Below are 24,410 nucleotides of genomic sequence, written 5' to 3'. Positions count from 1 at the left end.
TGAAAAACCACTACAAGTGGCTAGAACATAATGAATAAAAGGAATATTACATAAAAGCTTAGAGAAATAGACAAGAGCCAGATAATATCAGGCCTTATAGGCTACAGGAAAGAATGAGGATTTTCATTTCCAAGATAGAATGCGGAGACATCAGAAGGTTTTATTTTTTGGTTTTGGTGTTTTTTTTTCAATCCTCACCCAAGGAAATGTTTTTATTGATTTTGAGAGAGAGAGAAAGGGAAACATCAATCGGTTGACCCAGGGATCAGACCCACAATCTAGGTGTGTACACTGACCAGGAATTGAACCCACCACCTTTTGGTGTATGGGATGATGCTCTAACCAACTGAGGCACCCTGCTAGGGCATAGATATCAGAGGTTTTTAATCAAAAGAGAGACATAATCCAATTTATATTTTAAGATGATTCTTACAGCTGTATAGAAATTAACATGAGAAATCTGATTATAAGTTCAAGAACAGGTACTATCTGCGGTTCCCCTTCACCAATTGAATACAGTCTAACCTCGAATTATTAGTCAACATTTTTTACACTCTTCACCACTTCATGTCTGAACCATGTCTAGCACGGTCAGTGGTGAACTTGAGGAGGGGTGGTGAAGGATTAAAGAAAACAGACAAGAGAATACAGTTGGGGACAGATGGATCACTGTGCCTGGTTGAGGATATAGTGACACAGCCTGTAAGCCAAAGCTTTATTTTATAGTCAGGTCACACAAAGCAAAACAAGGACAAGATGTTTACAATGTTCTTGCGAGTTTCAAATCTGCTGCTTTCCTGTTGTTGCCATTCTCTGAACTTTTATCTAGCTTTGTTTTGGCAGCACTTGCTGCACCTCCCGCAGCCCACATCTCTTAGCTACCTCGAACTGTAGGGTCCGACTATAAGGTCAGGTTTACAACTATAGCCTTTGGCTATAACCATGTTGGGAGGGCTTTGCCCTCCAAGCTGGGACTTGTATGTGGCTTTGCCACAAGTCAGTCCAAGGCTTGATCCTGTCCGAACGCTATAGCCACTCTCCACACATGTCAACCAGCCTATCCCCTGGCACATAGTACCTGGCATGGAGGACATATTCAGTAACTATTCGACTTGTTTTTCCAGCCTTTATCTTCTTTTCCTTCAACCGGAGTTCCCAAATCCACTCTCTGCTTTTCTACTTCCTTGACTCATCCTATTACAGCTCCCTCTGTATCTTCTTACCTTGTTTCTATGGGTCTAAATTTTACCCATCTTTTCAAAGCCCACTGCTGCTTCTTATATCTTTTCCTGACCTCTGAAAGTCAGAGGTAATCTGTCTCATATTTGAACTTTCATATTGCTCTGTGACACTTAACACTTTCTAACATCTATATATATACATAAGCCTAAGCAACCAAACGCCTGGTTGACTGGTTGCTATGATGCGCACTGATCACCATTGGGCAGATGCTCAATGCAGGAGCCGCTCCCTGGAGGTCAGTGCACTCCCAGCCAACCTCCTGTGGCTGGCCAACCTCCCATAGTCCCTCCCCCTGGCCAGCTGGCCTCAATCGGGACTGGGCGAGATGGCCCTGATCACCCCCGATCGCCGACCAGGCCAAGGGACCCCACCCATGCATGAATTTGTGCACCGGGCTACTAGAATAATATTAAGACCACAACCTGAGCCAAGAAACAATATCTGATTATTTTAGCTCCTATGATACCCACTAAGGTGTATGGCAGTTAGACTTAATTTTCTTTATTTCTCTGAAACAATTGTTTGTAACATATTGTGGACAAATTAGATTATTACAAGTTTCATTCTTATTTCATTAAGTATGCTGCTGTAGGTTATGTTTATCAGCCTTAGAGACCGCCTTTGAACCTCAGATACCTGGATTCCTAACACATGTGACATTTACCCATTCATATTATAATAGGTCCTATATTGATAGATGCCTTCTAATGCAATAGCTACATAGTTGTAACTAATGGAACTACATATTAACATATACATTTTACATATTGTGGATTTTCTGGTAAATGATTCCTTAAGAAAATGGATTGTTTGTATTTACGTGTGACTAATTCAGTTCTTGGAGGATCTGAATCATTCTTTCTCTTCTCCATTATTTGTTACCCATCTTCTTTAAGCAATAAATGGGTAACAAAGTCTTTGTTCATCTCTCCAAAGTTTACAAAGTCTTTGTTGTTATTCTAGGAGCACAGCTTGGGACAGTAGTTTCTCTCCCTCTTTCTGGAATAATTTGCGTCTATATGGATTGGACTTATGTCTTCTACTTTTTTGGTAAGTTCATTGAAAAATTTAACCTAAATTATAGTGTATCGAATCCAAAATGTAATAGTAGTCTTATAATTGGTTAAAATATATATATTCCAACTCACTGAAGTAATCATCTCCAAAATCACAAAGCTCTAAAACACTGATAACCTATTTTTCAAGTTGATATGGTCAAAATGATCTGGCTGAGTTTTGACCTGATATTAGTATGGGGATATTTCTCAATAGAAACTGCTGTTGAATCCAAGACTTAAAGCTATACTTACTATCAAAAACTACTATGTTGAATATTATAAAAATGTATATTTTAAAAATTTTCTTCTCAAGCAAGGTAGGAAGCTTTCACTTGTTAGTTTTAATTTTGTCTCAGGGCCTTTTACTTCTCAGTCTCATTAGCATAGTGATACATGTTTTCAATAAATTAGATTGCCACAAAGACATTTTATGCAGGAAATCTAACTGCAATCAAAACAAAAGAAAACCAACACAAAACAAAGCAGATACCTGTGGAAATAATAGCTTGTGGAAATTTATATTTTAAAAGGTTTGTCAGCTTGCTCTTTCTCTCTCTGGAGCACACCCATGCCTTTTCCCCTCTCTGTCTCTCTGCCTTTCTTTTTCCTAAGCTCCAGGGCCTTCTTTTGTTTTTGTTGGTGTGGGGTTTTTTTTGGTTTGTTTTTTTTTTGGGGGGGGGGGGTTCTCTTCTTTTTTTGTTAATAATTCTTTATTCTTGAAAGTATTACATATGTCCTCTTTTTCCCCCATTGACCCCCTCCAGCCAACCCCCATCGTGCTCCCCAGGTCTAGGGCCCTTCTTTTGTCTCTAACTTGTTTCCTGAGCCCACAAAGCTGAGCTGGTTCTATAGCTCACTTCTTCTACCTCTGACTCTCTAAATAAACTTTTGCAAATAAATAAAAATAAAAGATTTGTCTGGTATACTCTGAAAGGCAGAGTCATATGGTCAAAAGTTGTTCTCTTCAAAATTTATAGGAAATAATACAGATAGCAATTATCCCATTAAAGAATTATGAGAGGAACTTGAAATAAAAACTAAACTGAAACCAATATACATTGATTTTATAATTACATAATTTTTTCAACACTGTAAAAACTACTGTTGGTGCATTCTAATTTTATTTATTATTTTTCTATTTTAAGGTATTGTTGGAATCATTTGGTTTGTTTTATGGATCTGGTTAGTTAGTAATACACCAGAAACGCACAAGACAATCTCTCACCAGGAAAAGGAATACATTCTTTCATCGTTAAAAAATCAGGTATTGACTTTGGCATATTTTAAAAATAATTTTGAAACTTTTTTTCTTCAGAAATAAGATACCAATTGTTTTTGTTTTTTTACCACGTTGCCATCTTAACCAGAAGCCGAAGATCCCAGTTTTTAACAGATATTTTCATTATGCATGCTCTAGGCAAAATGGGACAGGCAAATGAAATAAATGTACAAAGTATTGGTTTGTTTTGCCGGAGAAAATCTAATTCTCTCTAAAATCTATGAAAAAATTAATTTTTAAAGTTATTTTAAACCTTCTAGAGCAGCAGTTTTCAACTTTTTTCATCTTATGGCACACTAATTACCAAAATTCTGTAGCAGATGAAAAAATGTATATATTTTTGCTAATCTGACCAAGAAAATAGGTATAATTTTGATTCTTTACACCAAATGGCTATTGTTGTGGTGGCTCTTGTCATTTTTTTGTAAAATATGTTTTTATTGATTTTAGAGAGAGAAGAAGGGAAAGAGAGAGAGAGAAATATCAAGTGGTTGCTTCCCGAGGATGAGGACCTAGCCCACAACCTGGGCATGTGCCCTGAACAGGAATTGAACCAGTGACCTTTCTTTCAGTGCATGACATGCTGCTCAACCAATTGAGGCTCACTGACCCGGGCAGCTGTTGACTTTTTTTAAATTTGACAGTCTAAGGGAAAAGAGGTCAGTGCCCTTGACTAAATAGTCAGATATTGCATGTTTTGAAAATTCTTGTGGCACACTGGTTGAAAATTACTGTTCTAGAGTAATTATCAGGCGAATCTTAAATATGTTTTCTTCTTAATTAGTAGAAAATAAAATGTGTTATTATGAAAGGAATCTTATAGCTACACTAGAGGCCCAGTGCACGAAATTCGTGCACCAGGGGGCAGGGTGGTGGGTCCTCCAGCCTGGCCTGTGCACTCTCACAGTGCAGGAGCCCCGCGATTGATCACCCCAAAGAGGTAGGTCCCACCCACCCATCCGGGGCTCCTCGATGGATTGGTCCAAAGAGGTAGACCAGAGCCGAGGGACCTGCCTCCGTGCTGTGCATGCAGCATCAAGCCCCCGCCCACCCAATGCACATGCAGCCTCCTGGTGATCACTCGTTATGGTGTGAGGGCATCACGACCACATAGGCTTTTATTAATAGGATTCTAAATGTTAGCTGTTAGAAAACTAGTATGTTTTTATCTGCATTTTAAATGAGTGTGATTTAATGATGATAGCACATTTAATATATATACCTATTTGCCCCTCTACAGTAGAGCTTTAGAAAAAAACATCTTATTAAAGCTAGATTTCTATCACTTAATCAAACACAGTAACAAGTCAGAAATAAAAGTCTGTCATAATTTAATATAAGAAATACTCAAGCCATGAAAACAAAATATTTGGCCCTAGTTGCGTTGGCTTAGTGGACCGAAGGGTCCTGAGTTCAATTCTAGTCAAGGGCATGTACCTTCAATACAGGCTCCGCCTTGGTCAAGGTGCATGCAGGAGGCAACTAATCAATGGGTTTCTCTCACATCAATATTTCTCTGTCTTTCCCTCTCTCTTCCACTCTCTCTAAACATTAATGGAAAAATATCCTTGGGTGAGGATTAAATATATATATATATTTGCCTTTTGGGGAGAATAAAAGATAATCTGAAATCATTAGGAAAAATTAAAATATATATAGTCCTTTCTTAGCTTTATTAATGGCTTCAGAGTCACTTTATTAGTTTAAGAACATAAAATAATTCATTTGAAACTTTTGCCCAATAAGTTACCACTATTGATATTTTCAATGTTTACAGAAAGTATAGGCAGATAGAATTTAAACAGTTACTCATTTACATTTCTTTTAAGTTTTTAAATTTTGCTACAAATGTATCTACAAACTGCTGAACTTTAGAAAAATATGGCATATCTTGTTCTTTGCCAAAGGTCAGCAAAAAATTAGAAGAAATCAGCAATGTAATAAGGAAAGTTACTTTGAGATCTTAGTGTCCTTCATGATGTTAATCAAATGTATCACCCACTTTTTTCCTTGAAGAAACCAATAAAAAGAATTTAATGCCATGTTAACAGGTCTTGCCACATAAAACTTTATATGTTTGTCACATTTTCTCAGCATTGCTGGGCAACAGCGAGCTTCTATTATTATTTTCATGGACTTATGAAACTTTTTAGTTTTAGATTTTTTTCCAAAGCTTTCTCTACTTGATCTGTGTCTAAATCTGTCCATTATCCAAACCTACGGCTAATTTGTTCTTTCATATGTTTCAGAAAGTAGAATATTCAGAAGCAAGAGGAGTTAGAAGGATTAAGTTTCATAGAACCCCAAACTGCATTCTTAAATCAGATGATATCATAGTTGAAATGTCATAAAATAATGTGTTTTGTGAAACTTCGCCTTTAAATCTTGGATCCAAGAGATCTAGATCATCTGCTGTACTTTATTCATCCTTTAAACATTTTTTGACAATTTACAGTGTCCTAGTTTCTTTGTCAGGTACTGGGAGCTTAAAAGATAAGAGAAAGAAAATGAACAAGACATAGTTCTTGTGGGATCTGTGATCTTCAGAGGGAGACAGACATGAATGAACAGAATTTCAATATAGTGTAGTCTGCATGATGCAGTGCCGTAAGACAGACACATAAGCTCTGGCCTGTGTGGCTCAGTTGGTTGGAGCGTTGTCCTGTACACCAAAAGGTGGCGTGTTCAATTCCTGGTCAAGGCACATACCCAAGTTACAGTTAGATCCCATACGCAGGAGGCAACTGGTGGATGTTTCTCTCCATCCCTTTTTCCCTCTCCCCCCCTCCCTCCCTTCCTCTCTCTAAAATCAATTACATAAATTAATTAAGTAATGTTTTTAAAAAAACAGACAGATGCACAGGAAATCTTTGAAACAGAAGGCAGGCGTCTCAGCCAGCCTGGGACATGTCATAAGTCCTCTGGTATCAGTGCCCCTCTGCCAAAGATCATCACAAACATACCTGTCTGTAGTGGAACAGAATTGGGTTTCTTGATTTGTTTTCGTGAGGGAGAAGGCACATCATGAGGAACCATAGGGCATCTCAGTGAGAATTAGGAGCTTGTTATAATTTAGACTTGGATTCATTGACTTTGGGGAGGATTTAAAGAACTGTTTTGGTGTTAGTAGCAATTCTATAATTATCTTAATTTTTTTCTAGAAGGTGGGGCTAAAGCTGTTAGCCAGTAGAGGAGATTTTTGTTCCTTTTTTGTGGTTCATAGCATTCTTATTTTGTCTGTGTTCAGACATGATTATAGAGTGGTCTTGTTTTTGTCTCATTCCATCATGTTTATAGAATGGCTTTGTTCAAGTTCGATGGTTGAACACCAGGACCTAGTTGTTACAAGCAGGCAAGCTCAGGTGACAATAGCCTGGGGATGCTTTTTTCTTTCTCACTAATAAAAGCTTTATATGACCAGTCTAGAAAGGGAAATTGGAGTTAGCCAGACAGATTGGGGAAGTGAGAGATGTGCAGGCATTCCAGGCCAAGTATATGGTGCAGCGAAGGCACAGGAGACAGGGTAATATCTCAGGAAGTCAGCAGTTAGGTAGGGCTAAAAGTAAAAAGCAAAGAGCAGCAGAAGATATAGGAAGTAGGCAGAAGTCAGATCAGAGGGTCCCCTGTGTCTCTCTGAGGAGCTCAGATTTTATCGTGCAGGCACTGGGATGCCATGAATTGTTTGTAAGCTTGGTGACAGAATGAGGCTTGCATTTTAGAGAACTTACACTGACAGCTGTGTGGAGAGAAGACCTGAGCCAGATAGGCGAGGTTCCAGTTAGATGCTTTCTTACTTATTAAGCTCAGAAAAAGTCAATACTTACAGGCAGAAATGTGATTTCATTCTTACAGTTGGTAGATCTTACATTTATGGCAGCATGTATAGTTCTAATTCTGATTTAGAAATTGTTACAAAAAGAGCAATAAAATCTTCGGGGAACTCTACAAGTAAATTCCCAAGGCCAGCTCATAACTAGTGAGCTCTGTACTTGTGAGTGCTTTAAGATCATCAACATCTCTGTTTTAAAGATCTCTCTTTGCTGAAACCGGTTTGGCTCAGTGGATAGAGCATCGGCCTGTGGACTGAAAGGTCCCAGGTTCGATTCCGGTCAGGGGCATGTACCTGGGTTGCGGGCACATCCCCAATAAGAGATGTGCAGGAGGCGGCTGATCGATGTTTCTCTCTCATCGATGTTTCTAACTCTCTATCTCTCTCCCTTCCTCTCTGTATAAAATCAATAAAATATATTTAAAAAAAAAAAAAAGATCTCTCTTTAATAAATTATAAACAGACATTACCACTTCACCCATAGAGGTTTTCTTTCCTAGAGATCTCATATTGGTTTTTTCTTTTCTTTACTTAATTCTTGAGAACAGCATGTTTTATAACTGTTTTTGCCTTTATACCTTTAAGAAAGAGTATATAATTTGGCAACATTATTAAGTAAATGGGGCCTTGGTTTGAACAGTTAGTTGCTATAAATTAAGAACATCTATTGCATGCAACTTTTTCTAAATCAATTTGTTGTTACTAGCATTTGACAGGAAAACTTTTTTTTTGTGAAGTTGCACATAGAAGATACTCAATATATGTTGAATGGCCTTACCCTTCATGTATTCTAGAAAATTAACACATTTTACAACAAATAATTTTTTTGTAGTTATCAGAGCAGTATGTGCCTTGTCTTCCCCAGTTACTGCTGGGAGCAGGATTCTTGTGATATCCCGAGAAAAGGAATTTTCTGAGACTCACACGGGATGATGAGACATAATAGAAAGCTTTATTTCTATGGAATTATATCCCTGGGTTTCCAAAGTCCCATTTCCTTTAGTCCAGTCGTAGAAGAAATGTAGCTGGGATTTCAATAGAGCTGGAAGCAGAGCCAGTGTCCAGACTTTCCATGTTGGAGCAGGTCCAGTCTAGCATCAGGGTAGTTTAGCTTGTGTTTCCCACTGCCGTCTTGCAGTCCATTGCATGTGGGGTCCGCATGGCTGTGGGCCATCCAGGCAAAATAAGGAAGCCAAGAATCACAAGAGTCACGAGCCAAGTGCACCAAGAGTCACAAGGGGAACCAAGTGAGTGAATTTCTTTGTTTAGGGGATTATGTATCCTCCTACTTCCATGCGCTGGCAGTGGCCATGCCCCTTATGTACAACTATCTCTGTGTTCAGATGTAACTGACAAGAAAGCAAATTAGCAATTATATTCCCCATATAAGAGTCCAGACCTCACTGTTTCATCAGAAATTCCATTATCATTCAAATATCTAAAGAAAATTTGCTTTCAAAATGTTGGCTGGAAAGATGATCTGAGCAATTTAAACTTTTCCTTCCCAGTGTATTTTCATTTACCACCGGTGGCATTTCAGAGTAATGTAGAGCTCTCACGTTTTTGCCAACATGAAGGTTAATGAAGCCATAGAGAATGTGTGTGTGGACACTGTTTGATTGACAAGTCTTCTCTAACAGTAATATTTCAGAATCAATAGCAAGAGAATAATTTCTAGATCTAGAATATCAGAAAAAGCTGTTTTCTACTTCATTACGGTCTTACCTTAAACCTGTGTCATCTATTACGTTAGTCACAAGCCCATGTGGCTATTAAATTCTTATTTAAACTAACTTAATTAAAAATTTGGTTCCTCTGTTGTGTTAGGCAAAATGCAAGGGCTTAATAGCCACATGTGGCTACTGGTTACCACACTGAGAAATGCAGATATAGAACATTTCCATTGTTGTAGAAAATTCTACTAGACAGCACTACCTTAAAACCTTGAAGGATTTTTTTAGTGTCTGCTGGATACTTGGATAGTTTCTCTTAGTAACATTTAAAAAAATCCTCTTTAACTTGAAACATAATGTATAATGTGAAAATGCTGTAAATTGATCTCATAATTCTTATTGGGAGAAAAGACTTTTGTTTTGTACCCAGTTTACAAATGAACACGAAGCTGTAATATGTGCATATCCTATTCTTTCCAAACCTCACATAATTACCAATTCCTTTTTGTGGAGAGAACATTTAAGATCTGTCTTAGCATCTTTCAAGTATATAATACGGTATTACTAACTTTCGTCACCATGCTGTACATTAGGTTCCCAGAACTTATTCATCTTATAATAGAAATTTGTACTCTTTGACCGACACTTCCCCCTCTGCCCCTGGCAACTACCATCCCACACGCGTTATATCATACAGTATTTTTCTTTCTCTAATTTTTTCACTTAGCATAACGCCCTCAAGGTCTAGTCATGTTGCAAATGGCAGGATTTCTCTGTGGCTGATTGTCTAAGTCAGTATTTTCCACGGGCTCCCGGACCTCAGCCAAAAGGGGCTGGAGCTGGTTCATAACTGCCTTTAGGGTTCATGGCCGGGACCATGATTGGTATTTGTTTTACCCAATGCACAGGTGTGTGAGGCTCCTCCCAGGTCCCTTGGCAAATGGAGCTGGATCCTACAGCTACCACAAAGGCACTTTTGTCTATGGATGGATGCCAGATGAGTCTAGGACAGTGATGGCGAACCTTTTGAGCTTGGCGTGCCAGCATTTTGAAAAACCCTAACTTAACTCTGGTGCCATGTCACATGTAGAAATTTTTTGATATTTTCAACCATAGTAAAACAAAGACTTATATTTTTGATATTTATTTTATATATTTAAATGTCATTTAACAAAGAAAAATCAACCAAAAAAATGAGTTTGCGTGTCACCTCTGATACGCGTGTCATAGGTTCTCCATCACTGGTCTGGGACATCTTATTTGGCTATCTTGCTGATGTCATTCCACTTATAGCTGTTCTTGGTTGGGTGTTTCTCAAAAACATCAGATTATCAAAAATTCAGTTGATATGTATAGGCCATGAAAATACGCTAGTATGGCTAAATTTGCTTCATTGGTACAAACAAGATTATGCCTAAATACTGTTGAAATGCTATTATCAGAGCCATATATTCTTCTAAAATAATACTGTTAAGCCCCGGCCAGTGTGGCTCAGCTGGTTGGAGCATCTTCCTGTACACCAAAAGGTGGTGGGTTCTCTTCCTGGTCAGGTTGTGGGTTTGATCCCTGGTTGGGGCATGTATGGGAGGCAACAGATCGATGCTTCTCTTTCTCTCTAAAAAAAAAATTAGAATAGCCCAGGAGGTGATGGTTCAATTCCCGGTCAGGGCACATGACTGGGTGCAGGCTCAATCCCCAATAGGGGGTGTACAGGGGGCAGCCGATCAATGATTCTCTCTCATCATTGATGTTTCTACCTTTCTCTCCCTCTCCCTTCCTCTCTGAAAACAACAAAAATTTATTAATTAATTAATTAAAACATCACTGTCACTACATGCAAGTACATGCAGCAGGAATCTTAAAATTATTACATATTTCACACTAAAGTTTCTTTTTCTGGAAGGGGGGGGGGGTGTACATTATTCAGAATATATTTAGTTTCCAGAGATCAGATACATTTAAACATGTACCTTTCAACACAGAAGTGTGATTCATTTCCTTTGTGGGTTTCAAAGCCATATATATAAAATATATCTATGATCCAAATTCCTTTAAATTCTAAAATCTCTAGGCTGATCTTGTCCTTCCTCTCGTCTCTAACTTTTCAAGCAATAGGGGTGGATGGGGAGGTTGCAGACCTCTTTTATCTCTATAACTGTGGGTGACTTCTGCCATTCAAAAGGAATGTTTGGAGTTGACATTATCACTCTAATTACATTTCAATTTTTCTTCTAATCTGAAAAATGGACTCTGTTACTATATAATATTTTTAAAGAGTTGGTTTAAAAATCTGGAATTTACTAATCAAGGCTGATAATGTGTTCTAGATGGGATTTTGGCTAATAAAGTACAGATCTAAACATAGCTGTAGCTTATCCTAAATGCGCCTGGTTGTTTGTTTTTTCAGCTTTCTTCACAGAAGTCAGTGCCATGGATACCCATGCTAAAATCCCTGCCACTTTGGGCCATTGTCGTTGCACACTTTTCTTATAACTGGACTTTTTATACCTTGTTGACATTATTGCCTACTTATATGAAGGAGATCCTAAGGTTCAATGTTCAAGAGGTAAGAAAATATAATCTATGCTTCTTATATAAAGTACAGATTTTGAACTGCACACAGAATTTGTTTTTATCCATGAGAAATTCAGTTATTTTTACCTTCCATTTTACTCTAATTACTAAATTTGAAAGACTTCTCTTTTTTGCTTCACAGTTGTTCTTTCTTTTTCAGTCAGTGTGTGTAAACTCTTGATTCATGGTATCTTTTTGGCTGGAACCCCAGTAACCATAAAGTCTTGCTAATCCCTAGTAACTTGCACGATATCAGATCTATGTTCCAAATTCCTTTAAACTCTAAAACTTAAAGTGGCACCAACATTCACTTCTACAAAGGATGGTAGCGGGACTGCTGGCAGCTGAGCAAGGAGTTGGAAAGTTCAAGGTTCCTGTGCAGAGGCTACTCTGCAGCATCATTTAGGATTGGAAAAGCTCTAGTTGTAAAGCTGTATAAGAAGGACCTTCCTGAAACTGCCAGTTCCTTTGAACTCATCAGTTGAGGTAGTTCCTGTTATCTCTATTTACATTGATAGATTTTGTCTTTAAAGAGGTTGAGGAAGAGCCTAAAGAGAAAGAGGCACAGTGTGTAAGGAAAATTGGTGGCATTTTTGCTTTCAAAATTAAGATAAATTAAAGACAAACATAAGAGTTAAAATGATAAAACTCTTAGAAAGTATACATCTCTGTGACCCTGGACTACATAAGTTTCTTACATATAACACCAAAAGCACAAGTAATCAAAGTAAAAAACTAGATAAGTTGTACTTCATCAAAGTTAAAAACTTTTGTGCATCAAAGGACACTATCAAGAATGCAAACCCACTGGAGGGGAGAAAATATTTGCAAGGCACATATCTGATAAGGGTCTAGTACCCGCATTATATAAAGAACCCTTACAACTCAATAATGAAAACACCATTTTTTAAATGAGCCAATGATTTGAATGGACATTTCTCCAAAGATATACAAGTGGCCAATAAGCCCATGTAAAGATGCTCAGCATCATAAACCATTAGGGAAATGTCAATGAAAACCACAACCATACACCACTTCACACCTATTAGAATTAAAAACAAACAGAAAATAACAAGTGTTGAGGATGTAGAGGAAATGAAACCTTCATACACTACTGGTGGGAATGTAAAATGGTGTGGCCACTGTGGAAAAGAGTTCATCAATTCCTCAAAAAAAATGTAAACGAAGTTATCATATGACCCAGTAATTCCATTCCTAAGTTTATACGAAGAGGATTGAAAACATAGGTCCACACAAATACATTTACACAAATGTTTGTAACAGCATTACTCATACTAACCAAAAAGTGGAAATAATCCAAATGTCCATCAGCTAGTGATTAGATAAACAAAAGGTAGTATATTCATATAATGGAATATCACTCAGCCACAAAGTGAAAGATAGCCCTTGTTGGGGCCCAGGGCAGGCCAACCCAAGATATCCCACAATGGCATATTGATTATTTCTTTTTTTTTTTTTAATATATTTTATTGATTTTTTACAGAGAGGAAGGGAGAGAGATAGAGAGCCAGAAACATCGATGAGAGAGAAACATCGATCAGCTGCCTCCTGCACATCTCCCACTGGGGATATGCCCGCAACCCAGGCACATGCCCTCGACCGGAATCGAACCCAGGACCCCTCAGTCCGCAGGCCGATGCTCTATCCACTGAGCCAAACCGGTTTCGGCTACAATGGCATATTGATTATTTCTAAGTGGTAAAATCACTTAAGAAGCATATATTCTTTCTGATGTTCATAGCAGCACAATTTATAATAGCTAATATTTGAAAACAGCCCATGTGCCTATCAGTAGATGAGTGGATAAACAAGCTGTGGTACATTTACACCATGGAATACTGTGCAGCAGTAAAAAAGAAGGGTCTCTTACATTTTGAGACAGCATGGAGGGACCTGAAGAGTATTCTGTTAAGTGAAATAAGCCAGTCAGAAAAAGACAAGCATCACATGATCTCACTCATCTGTGGAATCTAATGAACAAAATAAACTGTTGAACAAAACAGATCCAGAGACATGGAAGAAGGGAACAGAAAGGGAAGGCGGAGGTGGTTGGGTGGGTGGGTGGGAAGAGATCAACCAAAAAACATGTATGCAGATCTAAATATTATTCCACTGAGGTTTCTATTTGAGATTTTCCCGGGAGAACTATGGAAAGAATGAAATATCAATAGCTAGCCAGTAATTACTGCTGTGCACTTAATTGCCTTTATTTTTTAAAAAATATATTTCATTGATTTTTTACAGAGAGAAAGGGAGAGGGATAGAGAGTTAGAAACATCGATGAGAAACATTGATCAGCTGCCTCCTGCACACCCCCCACTGGGGATGTGTCTGCAACCAAGGTACATGCCCTTGACCGCAATCGAACCCTGTACCCCTCAGTCTGCAGGCCGATGCTGTATCCACTGAGCCAAATCAGCTAGGGCTGCCTTTATTTTTTGTGGAATTTTTAAAGTTCTATAATGAGAGAATTTAAAATAGGAATCTTTTATCTTGCATTTCATATTTTTAAAGACATTTTCTTTTTTGAATCAAATTTTTTAAAAATTTGAATAGAGTTTGACAGTAATTCTCTACTTAAATAGAAGCTTTTTTATTGAGGTAACATTGATTAGTAACATTATATACGTTTCAGGTATACAATATTATAATTTGATATTTGTATACACTATAGTAAGCTCATCACCAAAAGCCTAGTTTCCATCCGTCATCATATATTTGACCCCCTAAAAGCCTCTTCTTAACATGGATTTTTTTCTTGAGAAACGAATTTATTACATTCATGAAATGGCCTTTCCTTAGGATAAGGCTAGCTTTGTATTTAAAATTATAATCTCATTAATTAAAAATTGTAAAGCTTTTGATCTCGTTATAATCTTGCTTTTTCATGTAATTTTAGTTTCATTAGTTATCCTACCATTTCTTTTTTTCCTAGTTTTTTTCAATTCTAGCGTCCATATTTCTTACAACTCAGTGAAAGCCGGGGCAATATCTATTACCCTATTTTAGATATTAATATTTTGGGATCAATTTTTTAAAATAAATGAATACAAGGAATTTTATCCTTGCACAGAAAGTTGAATAACTGTAGAAGATACTCATAGAATGAATAAATGTTGAAGATTTTAGTAGTTTTAGATTGTTGGGAGTTTTTAACATTGTAGTTTTAGGGAAAAAAAAATTGGAGCTTTAAGTGGAAAACTTCAGTAACTCTGTAGAATTATCAGCCTTATCCCATTAGGGAACAAGACCAAGATCTGAAAATTCATTTCTCTACTTGCTACAGCTTATTTATCTTTAGGATTCTTCCCCAAGTAACAATAGCTTTAATCCCACTATGGACAAGTCTAAATGGAATAAAATTTAAAGAGGAAATTACACAGCATAATACCAGAAAGAAACAAAAATTTTCAGTTACAGCCCTAGCTGGTTTGGCTCAGTAGATAGAGCGTCAGCCTGCAGACTGAAGGGTCCCAGGTTCAATTCCAGTTCAAGGGCACATGCCTGGGTTACAGGCTTGATCCCTGGTGGGAGATATGCAGGAGGCAGCCAATCATCAATGATTCTCTCTCACCATTGATGGTTGTATCTCTCTCTCACTCTCCCTTCCTCTCTGAAATCAACGAAGATACATGTTTTGTTTTGTTTTTTTTAAATTTCAGTTATAGAAGAACTGGAAGCATACAGCATCTGAATACAGAAAACCAAACTATGATGAAAGAAATATTTTCTTAAGCACTTTAATTTAAAATATTAAATTTTTCTGGTCTGCACCATGAATGATGCTTAAATGGATTATAAGATTTAATTATTGCTGATAAAATATCTTTCTGCCTTTTTTGTGTTTGTAAACACTAACACGTGTATCCATCTCTCTTAGACTATAAAAACATTTGTATGTGTGTGTGGGTTTGTGTTTTGGTGGTGTTGTTTTTCATTTGGTCTTGGCACCTCAGACTTATGCTGAGGAAAAATGAACGGAAGAAAAATTTCTCTTATTCTGAGTGTGTGTTCTTCATTTTACAGAATTTGTGATGTCCTAAAAAGCTGTCAAGTAATTTCCTACAAAAATAGCACATTTCCATGATTAGTTCTGTTTCATATCTCCTGGTGTTTTCATTTTGTTTAGGTGGTAACTTAAAGCAAGAGGGAAAAGATAGAGTGTCTCTCAATCAGAGCCTTTGTCCTCTGCTCAAAGTATGTGCTAATGCACCAGGCACCTGACCTAGATGGTGTTCACTTAAGAATAACTTGTTGAGATATATATTTGACTTATATGTTTTCTGTATGTGTTTTATTTTATAATAAAAATATTTTTAAGATAAAAATAAATGACACTTAAGACAAAAACTTCAGTGGGGAAAATCCATAGGCTAATAGAAAGACTTATCTTCTCTCACTGAAGCTACTGCCCAAGTCCCAAAATAACATTCAAGATTGCCTTGAGCAGATTGGACTATAGTGAGCCCTGGTTCCCTTTGAGACAGGATCTTAGGGACTGCATTGAACTGAATCCCAAAATCCTTCTTTTTTTAAAAAAATATATTTTATTGATTTTTTACAGAGAGGAAGGGAGAGGGATAGAGAGTTAGAAACATCGATGAGAGAGAAATATCGATCAGCTGCCTCCTGCACATCTCCCACTGGGGGTGTGCCCGCAACCCAGGTACATGCCCTTGACCGGAATCGAACCTGGGACCTTTCAGTCCACAGGCCGACGCTCTGTCCACTGAGCCAAACCGGTTTTGGCTCAAAATCCTTCTATAGACCAAACTTATTTACTATCTATAGTAATACCTGGTAATATGCTAATTAGACCAGACATCCTTGCGTACGACCTTCCGGACAAAGCCGGGGCTGTGAGGGAAGCCCAGGTCCCGGGTGCCTACCAGCAGCCTAAGGGAAGCCTGGATCCTGGGTGCCAGAGGGAAGCCGGGGGACGGAAGGCCTACTCTTGCACGAATTTCATGCATTGGGCCTCTAGTACCTATATAAAAATTAACAGCTTATTGCTATGGATTTACTTTGTTTTTGAGTGGTGAATGCGTGTGTGCGTGCATGCATGCGTGCATGCGTGCGTGTGTGTATGTATGTGTATGTGTTAGTTCTGCTCATCATAATTAATTCCGTATCTTCTTATTCCTCCCAGAATGGAATTTTATCTGCAGTGCCTTATTTTGGCTGTTGGTTATGTATGATCATGTCTGGTCAAGCTGCTGACCATTTAAGGGCAAAATGGAATTTTTCAACCGTATGTGTTCGAAAATTGTTTAGCCTTATAGGTAAGTGATGTGAATCAGGTTTTGTTTGGGCTCACAATTATTTACTATGTTTACAGTGTAAAGCAGGGTACAAATGCTAATATTAGTCATTTATTTTGTTCACATATTAAAATATATTTTAATGCATGTAGTATATTTGTTTATAGAATTATTCCAGGTAGGATAATTCTGTAAACATTCTGGGCACCTACCACTGAAAGTTGCTGTCCTGTTTCACTGCTTGCTTACTTCAACTCTCAAGAAGTTATTCCACATCTTTAAGTGCAATAAATCTCTTTAGATTAAAAAAGGGGGCCTTTCTCTTTTTTTGGCTTTCTGTGGACCTGCTCTCTTCAGTGTGGTAGCCACCAGGCAGATGTCTCTATTGTAATTCAGTTGAAACTTAAAAATAAGTTTCTCAGTTGCAGTTTCAGTATACACAAATACAACAATTCTATTCTCACAGAGATAGGATTGCACTGCTGTAGACACAGAAAAAATGGCAGCCCACTCATAAGTCCTCTTCTGTTACTTGTATTCCATGCTTAACTGCCTGTAATAAACTATGCGTATTGTTTGCAGTTGTTAAGACCTATATGGAGTGTTTTTCTAACTTTATTTAAGAGTTTATCATTTCGTTTATTTTCTTTGAATTTTAAATCACACTCTGTATCAGCTATTGCCTCTCTCTGGGACCATATTTTTCATCATTCTCTTCTTGCTCTTTTCTATAACATTGTAGAACTTTAGCTGAGTCTTGGTCACATGTAGATTTAATGGCAATGCATAATAAGACTTTACTTTTACTTTTATATTGGTTGCATTATGCCTATATGTTTTCCACAATTTTTTTTCATGAAACTTAATTTAAATTGAGTCTCCTAGGCAATACAATGTTTGTACAGTAGGTGGCAGTAATATCCAATCTCAGATTTATACTATATTAAGGTAGAGCAGGCAAATATTAATGCTGGGGCTTCTTTTCTTTTTGTAACCTTTTCACTTCAGGAATGATTGGACCTGCAGTATTCCTGGTAGCTGCTGGATTTATAGGTTGTGATTACTCTTTGGCTGTTGCATTCCTAACCATATCAACAACCCTGGGAGGCTTTTGTTCTTCTGGATTTAGCATCAACCACCTGGATATTGCTCCTTCGTGAGTACTAATAGAAAGATTGGCTGTGATTAAATTATTTTGTAATTGTGGTAAAATATACATAATATTTATCATTTTTAGTGTACAGTTCTGTGCCATTAAGTGCATTACCATTGTTGTGCAACCATCACCACAAATCCATCTCCAGAACTTTGTCATCTTCCCAAACGGAAACTCCCTAACCATTAAACACTAACGCCCCATTCCCCTTCCCCCACAGTTCCTGGCAACCACCATTCCACTTTCTGTCTCTATGAATTTGACTACTTCAGGGATGATTTTAAATTCTTGAAGATGTTTTTAAATTTAAATTTCTAACTACCAACATTTCTGTACACACTGTTTCCATAAAAACATTACATAAAATACATTATAACTGCTGCTGCTCATACTGAGAAAGTACGATCAGTGCTGCATATACCCTTAACAGTGGGGAATCAAGTAGAGAAAACCTGGAACAGTTAGGCATTGGACCAAGAAACCATTTGAAATAAAAGGTAGCCTAAGCAAAAGCTCCAAGACTGTAAGCTCTGAGAGTGCAGAGGCCAAATCTGTCTTCTGTACCACAGTAGTACCGGCACCTGGTCCTGCACTGGGCCATGGTGAGTACTCAGTCAAATACAGAATTCTCAGTCAACATGCAAAATCCTCCACATTATAGTCCAAACCTATCTTTATAATTTTAGTCCTCCCTCCCTTACCTCATCTTCTACTGATTCTTTGCTGTAACTGAACTAAACTACTCTTAATTTTCTAAAAATATCCCCAATACACACACACACACACACACACACACACACACACGCACACACACACTTTCCTACCTTTGCCCCTTTGTTCATGGTAATCTATATACCTGGAATGCCCACACTCAACTATGATTTGTCTCACATCTTATAATTAAATTTAGATAATGTATCCTTGGCCAGAATAACTGGCCTATGACCTTCTCAGGAAATCACATCCAGAGGACTCTAGTGATGTTAATTTTAATCACCCAGTCAAGGTGTTGTCAAGTTTCTCCAAGAACTAATTACTTTTTTCCCCTTCAACTGAAAATGCATCTCTGGAGAGATGCTTTGAGTGCTCCTTATCAAACTCCCCTCACCTCTACCACCTTAGATTTAGTGTCTGTTGATGATCTATGCCAAACCAGGTTTTCTGTGGTGATTTCAAAATGAAAATATTTCAACTCTATCCTCAACATGTATCAGTCGGCACTCTGTTGTAAGGAAGATCTCCCCTTCTCCATTTGTTTACCTATTAATGATCAGTGTGGGCTTAGAGATTTGTAATTTATTTACTGTTATAATCCATTATTGTCCTTATTTATTTTCATGTTCACATTATCTCAGTTTTGGCTAATGGGAGTGCTTTTTAGCTGGCTCCTCTGACCTGTTTTCATGCCCCATCATTGGTTTTTTTTTTTTGTACTTTCTTATTGATGGAACAACCAGATGTTTTAGCTTCATCTTACACTTTCCCTGACTTGCAATTGAACATTTCTCAAAGGAACCTTGGTTACTTTTAGCGATGAATGGTATTTAGCAAAGATGATATGCTTTCATTACTAAGTATATTGCCTTTCCTACAAAAACCTTTTTCTTTCCTTTTTTTATTTTTTTAAAATATATTTCATTGATTTTTTTACAGAGAGGAAGGGAGAGGGATAGAGAGTTAGAAGCATCGATGAGAGAGAAACATTGATCAGCTGCCTCCTGCACGCCCCCCACTGGGGATGTGCCCGCAACCAAGGTACATGCCCTTGACCGGAATCGAACCCGGGACCCTTCAGTCCGCAGGCCGACTCTCTATCCACTGAGCCAAACCAGTTAGGGCTTCTTTTCTTTTTCTAAATATGGAACACTTCACAAATTTGCATCATCCTTGCACAGAGGCCATGCTAATCTTCTCTGTATCATTGCCATTTTAGTATATGTGCTGCAGAAGCAAGCACAAGAAAATCTTAATTACTACTTACAAATCACATAAAGCATTAACAACTGTCAAAGATTTATTTACAAATAGAAACAAAAGTCAGCATTTTATCAAATTATTTCTTCTACATCTTTTATATGCTGATTCACCTACTAGGTTTTGTTTTAAACCTTTTTTCACTTTCTTTGGGATTTTGAAAATTTATCCTATAGCCTTCAGAGAATTATAGTTATCAGTATAGACTTGTAAATCTTTTTAGAGTGAATTGTAGTGACATCTTTCTCCACAAAATCAGCAAAAGAAGACAGCTTTAAAGGTATATTACTTTTTTAAAATTGATTTCAAAGAGGAAGGGAGAGGGAGAGAGAAATAGAAACATCAATGATGAAAGAATCATTGATCGGCTGCCTCCTGCATGACATCTACTGGGGATCGAGCCCACAACCTGGGCTTGTGCCGTGACCAGGATTCAAATCGTGACCTCCTGGTTCATAGGTCGACACTCAACCACTGAGTCACACGTGCTGGGCGAAATGTATATTACTTTTAATGTTATACTTTCCTAATTCTAGTAAATGAAATATGAAACTTGTTTAGTTATCTCTTCATTTCTATAACCATAACTTTTAATTAGAGAAGTTAATAGGTTAAATAACTGAGTTTACATATCAACTACATGTATATATATTTAAATAGCTACAAAAAGTAACTGCATAATAGTGAATTCTACAGGATATTATTTAAGTTTATATTAGGAATAAAATTGAGGTTGAAATCGAAAATGTAATATATCCTGAGATTAGGAATAGAAAGGAAATAATACATCTAAATTTATTGCACTAATTTATATCTTGATAATCTAATCACAGTCCTTCAATGGAAGGGTCCTCTCAAGATTCAGAATTCCAATAAAAGTTAAAGTGCCCAAGTCTAGAGAGCTTATTCTTTTGTGTGATTATGAAGCTGATAATTGCTCATTTGATAGTGGTAACTATTTGTCTTCAACAGTAATATTTTTATTAGTAACTAGAAATTTGTAGGAATAATAATTGCTTATATACTGACCTCAAAATAGCCACTCATTTTACAGAGAAAATGGTACCTTCATGGGTCAATTATTTTCATAGTTTTCCATATAATTAAAATTGACTTAAACTTTTAGAATAAGAAACTAATAGTTTCTTATCTGAATCCTTTCCTATAGTTGAATTTGGATTTATACTGTCAGAATCTGTATTTCATACCCTTAATAAAGTCTCACTTGTGAGTAAAGTACAATTTTTAAGTTGAGCATCTGAGAGAGAAAAGCTAAAATAAAGGTTATGTTGCAGAAATTACTGCATTATGGTGGTGGGGGGGAGACATTACTTACAATCTTTGCAGTGTTTAAATTTTGAATTTCAAATTTATCCTTGTATAGTTTTATATGATTTTCATTTTTAAAAAGCTAGAAGTTTACATTGATCTGGTTAAATATAAGGCATTTTGTCTTTCTAATATGAATATAGTGGCTGAACGACATTTTTAAATGCATAAGGGTCTAACAATAAGAATAATAAAAATATTACACTGTATGTGGAAAGCCTATTGGGATAAATAAAAACCTCTTTGAAGATATCTCTTATCCAGTCTAGCAATGTAAACATTTTCACATCCCAAGATTGGTCATGCATGAAAGTTTTATTTTGCAGTGCCTGTCACATAGAGCATGCTCAGTAAATATTTGTTGAATGAGTGACTTTCTGGTTTTAATCACTGGACTAAATGTCAGATGTTGAAAGTATTTACAACACAGCAGAAACTTTTGTCAAAAAGAAAACATTTAAATAGAGGGAAGAATTTTGTAAACCTTATAAACTAGGAAATTTTTATTTAGTATACTATTGGTCAGTTAAGAATTGAAAGAGTTTAACATAAAAATGAAAGAAAAAAAGAATACCTGAAAAGCGAATTAATTTAAAAAAATTCTTTTTTTCTAATATATCTTATTGATTTTTTACAGAGAGGAAGGGAGAGGGATAGAGAGTTAGAAACATTGATGAGAGAGAAACATCGATCAGCTGCCTCCTGCACACCTCCCACTGGGGATGTGCCCGCAACCAAGGTACATGCCCTTGACCGGAATCGAACCCGGGACCCTTCAGTCCGCAGGCCAATGCTCTGTCCACTGAGCCAAACTGGTTAGGGCCAAAAAATTCTTCTATAAGTTTAGTGGTAATTTGAAAGATCTGATACACACATAACTGAAATAATAAAGAACCCCTTGAAGTTGAAGGACTAAAGGCGTAAGAAGCCATTTCTGTGGAAGAGAGGATGGAAAGAAGTTGACATGCCTAAATAAATGCTGTACAGTGACTTGAGGCATGTATTTGGATTTACAAATTAGAACCTAAATCTGATTACCCAAAAAAGAATTTGAGGAAATAGTAAATAATTAAAGGACTAAGATATATTTCTTTATGCTACTGACTAAAAAGAAATCTAGAAATTATCTCACTTGAAATAAGTTAAACAAATGACATTGTCTAACTATGTGATTTATCCTATCTAATAGAGGGAATATGCTAATTGACCCTCATACCATCACAAAGATGGCAGCGCCCACCGCCAATAAGGCCAATAAGGCGGGAATATGCTAACTGACTGTCCCACCCTCAAAGATGGCAGAGCCCACAGCCAATAAGTAGGGAATATGCTAATTGACTGCCCCACCCTCAAAGATGGTAGTGCCCACAGCCAATAAGGAGAGAACATGCTAATTGGCTGCCATGCCCTCAAAGATGGTGGCGCCCACAGCCACAAGATAGCTGGCAAGGGAGGGCAGTTGGGGGTGACCGGGCTGGCGGGGGTGGGAGGGCAGTTGGGGGCAATCGGGCCTGCAGGGGAGCAGTTAGGCATCGATCAGGCTGGCAGGAGAGTGGTTAGGGAGTGATCAGACTGGCAGGCAGAAGCGGTTAGGGGCAATCAGGCAGGTAGGCAGGTGAGCAGTTGGGAGCCAGCAGTCCCGGATTGTGAGAGGGATGTCAGACTGCCAGTTTAGGCCCGATCCCTGTGGCAGTCTGACATCCCCCAAGGGGTCCCAGATTGGAGAGGGTGCAGGCTGGACTGAGGGACACCCCTCCACCACCACCACCACCGTGCACGAATTTCGTGCACCGGGACTCTAGTAGAATTATATGAAGTTAGAACTAGGAAGGCTTTAGGGCAGTGGTTCTCAACCTTCCTAATGCCGTGACCCTTTAATACAGTTCCTCATGTTGTGGTGACCCCCAATTTCATTGTTACAAATTGAATATAATTAAAGCATGGTGATTAATCACAAAAACAATATGTAATTATATATGTGTTTTCTGATGGTCTTAGGTGACCCCTGTGAAAGGGTCGTTCGACCCCCAAAGGGGTCGAGAAACACAGGTTGAGAACCACTGCTTTAGGGTAATCTCATCTCTTACTACTCAGAGTATGGTCCTTAAAACCTCATTTTAAGATCCCCAGGTGATTCTCGTTCACATTCATGTGTGAGGCCCTGGTCTAGTCCAGGCCTCTCACTCATACAACAGGCATGTATTATTTATAACATTATACAGTACTATATATTTAGCACTCTACATGACTCTACAAAAGATAAAACCTAGGTCCTCCTTGCTAGGAGATTAGTCTATTTGAAGAAAGAAACAACAAAAAGAAATAATTGTAATATATTATAATAACGCTTGGTTGAGTATTTATCAGATGCCTGCCAAGTGCCAGCCATAACAGACACAGTCCTGGCCTGTGGAACTTTGAGTCTGGAGTGATAGACATGAATTACACAAATGAAAACCAGCTTTTGGAGGGGCGGGAAATAAGAGAATATAATAAGGGGATATAGCCGAAACCGGTTTGGCTCAGTGGATAGAGCGTCGGCCTGCGGACTGAAGGGTCCCAGGTTCAATTCCGGTCAAGGGCATGTACGTGGGTTGCGGGCACATCCCCAGTAGGAGAAGTGCAGGAGGCAGCTGATCAATGTTTCTCTCTCATTGATGTTTCTAACTCTCTCTCTCTCTTCCTCTCTGTAAAAAATCAATAAAATATATTTTTTTTTTAAAAAGGGGGATATAATGTAGTTCAGGGAATAAGAGAAGTTCTCAGGAAGTGATCTTTAAGCTAAAGACTAACGAGGAGCCCGGCTGCTTTTGCTCAGTGGTTGAGCATTGATCTATGAACCAGGAGGTCACTGTTCAATTCCAGGTCAGGGCACATACCCGGGTTGCAGACTTGATTCCCAGTGGGGGGCATGCAGGAGGCAGCCAATCAATGTTTCTCTCTCCTCATTGATATTTCTATCTATCTCTCCCCTCCCCTCTCTGAAGTCAATAAAAACATATTTTAAAAAAACA

General features: G+C 37.7%; 1 protein-coding gene across 2 annotated transcripts in view; it reads left to right on the top strand.

The window, feature by feature from the left end:
- The window catches only part of SLC17A5 (solute carrier family 17 member 5), an 83,746-nt gene that overhangs the window by 41,591 nt on the left and 17,745 nt on the right, over positions 1–24,410 (top strand). For both annotated transcript variants that reach the window (XM_081094512.1, XM_081094513.1), the window contains exons 5-9: positions 2,206–2,292; positions 3,446–3,564; positions 11,489–11,647; positions 16,826–16,958; positions 17,946–18,093. In XM_081094512.1, the coding sequence (XP_080950638.1) occupies positions 2,206–2,292; positions 3,446–3,564; positions 11,489–11,647; positions 16,826–16,958; positions 17,946–18,093 (646 nt within the window). The remainder of the gene's footprint in view (positions 1–2,205; positions 2,293–3,445; positions 3,565–11,488; positions 11,648–16,825; positions 16,959–17,945; positions 18,094–24,410) is intronic.

This window comes from Myotis nattereri (genome assembly GCF_964212035.1).
Source record: "Myotis nattereri genome assembly, chromosome: 6".
Taxonomy (NCBI): domain Eukaryota; kingdom Metazoa; phylum Chordata; class Mammalia; order Chiroptera; family Vespertilionidae; genus Myotis; species Myotis nattereri.
This window is presented reverse-complemented; position numbering and strand designations above follow the sequence as displayed.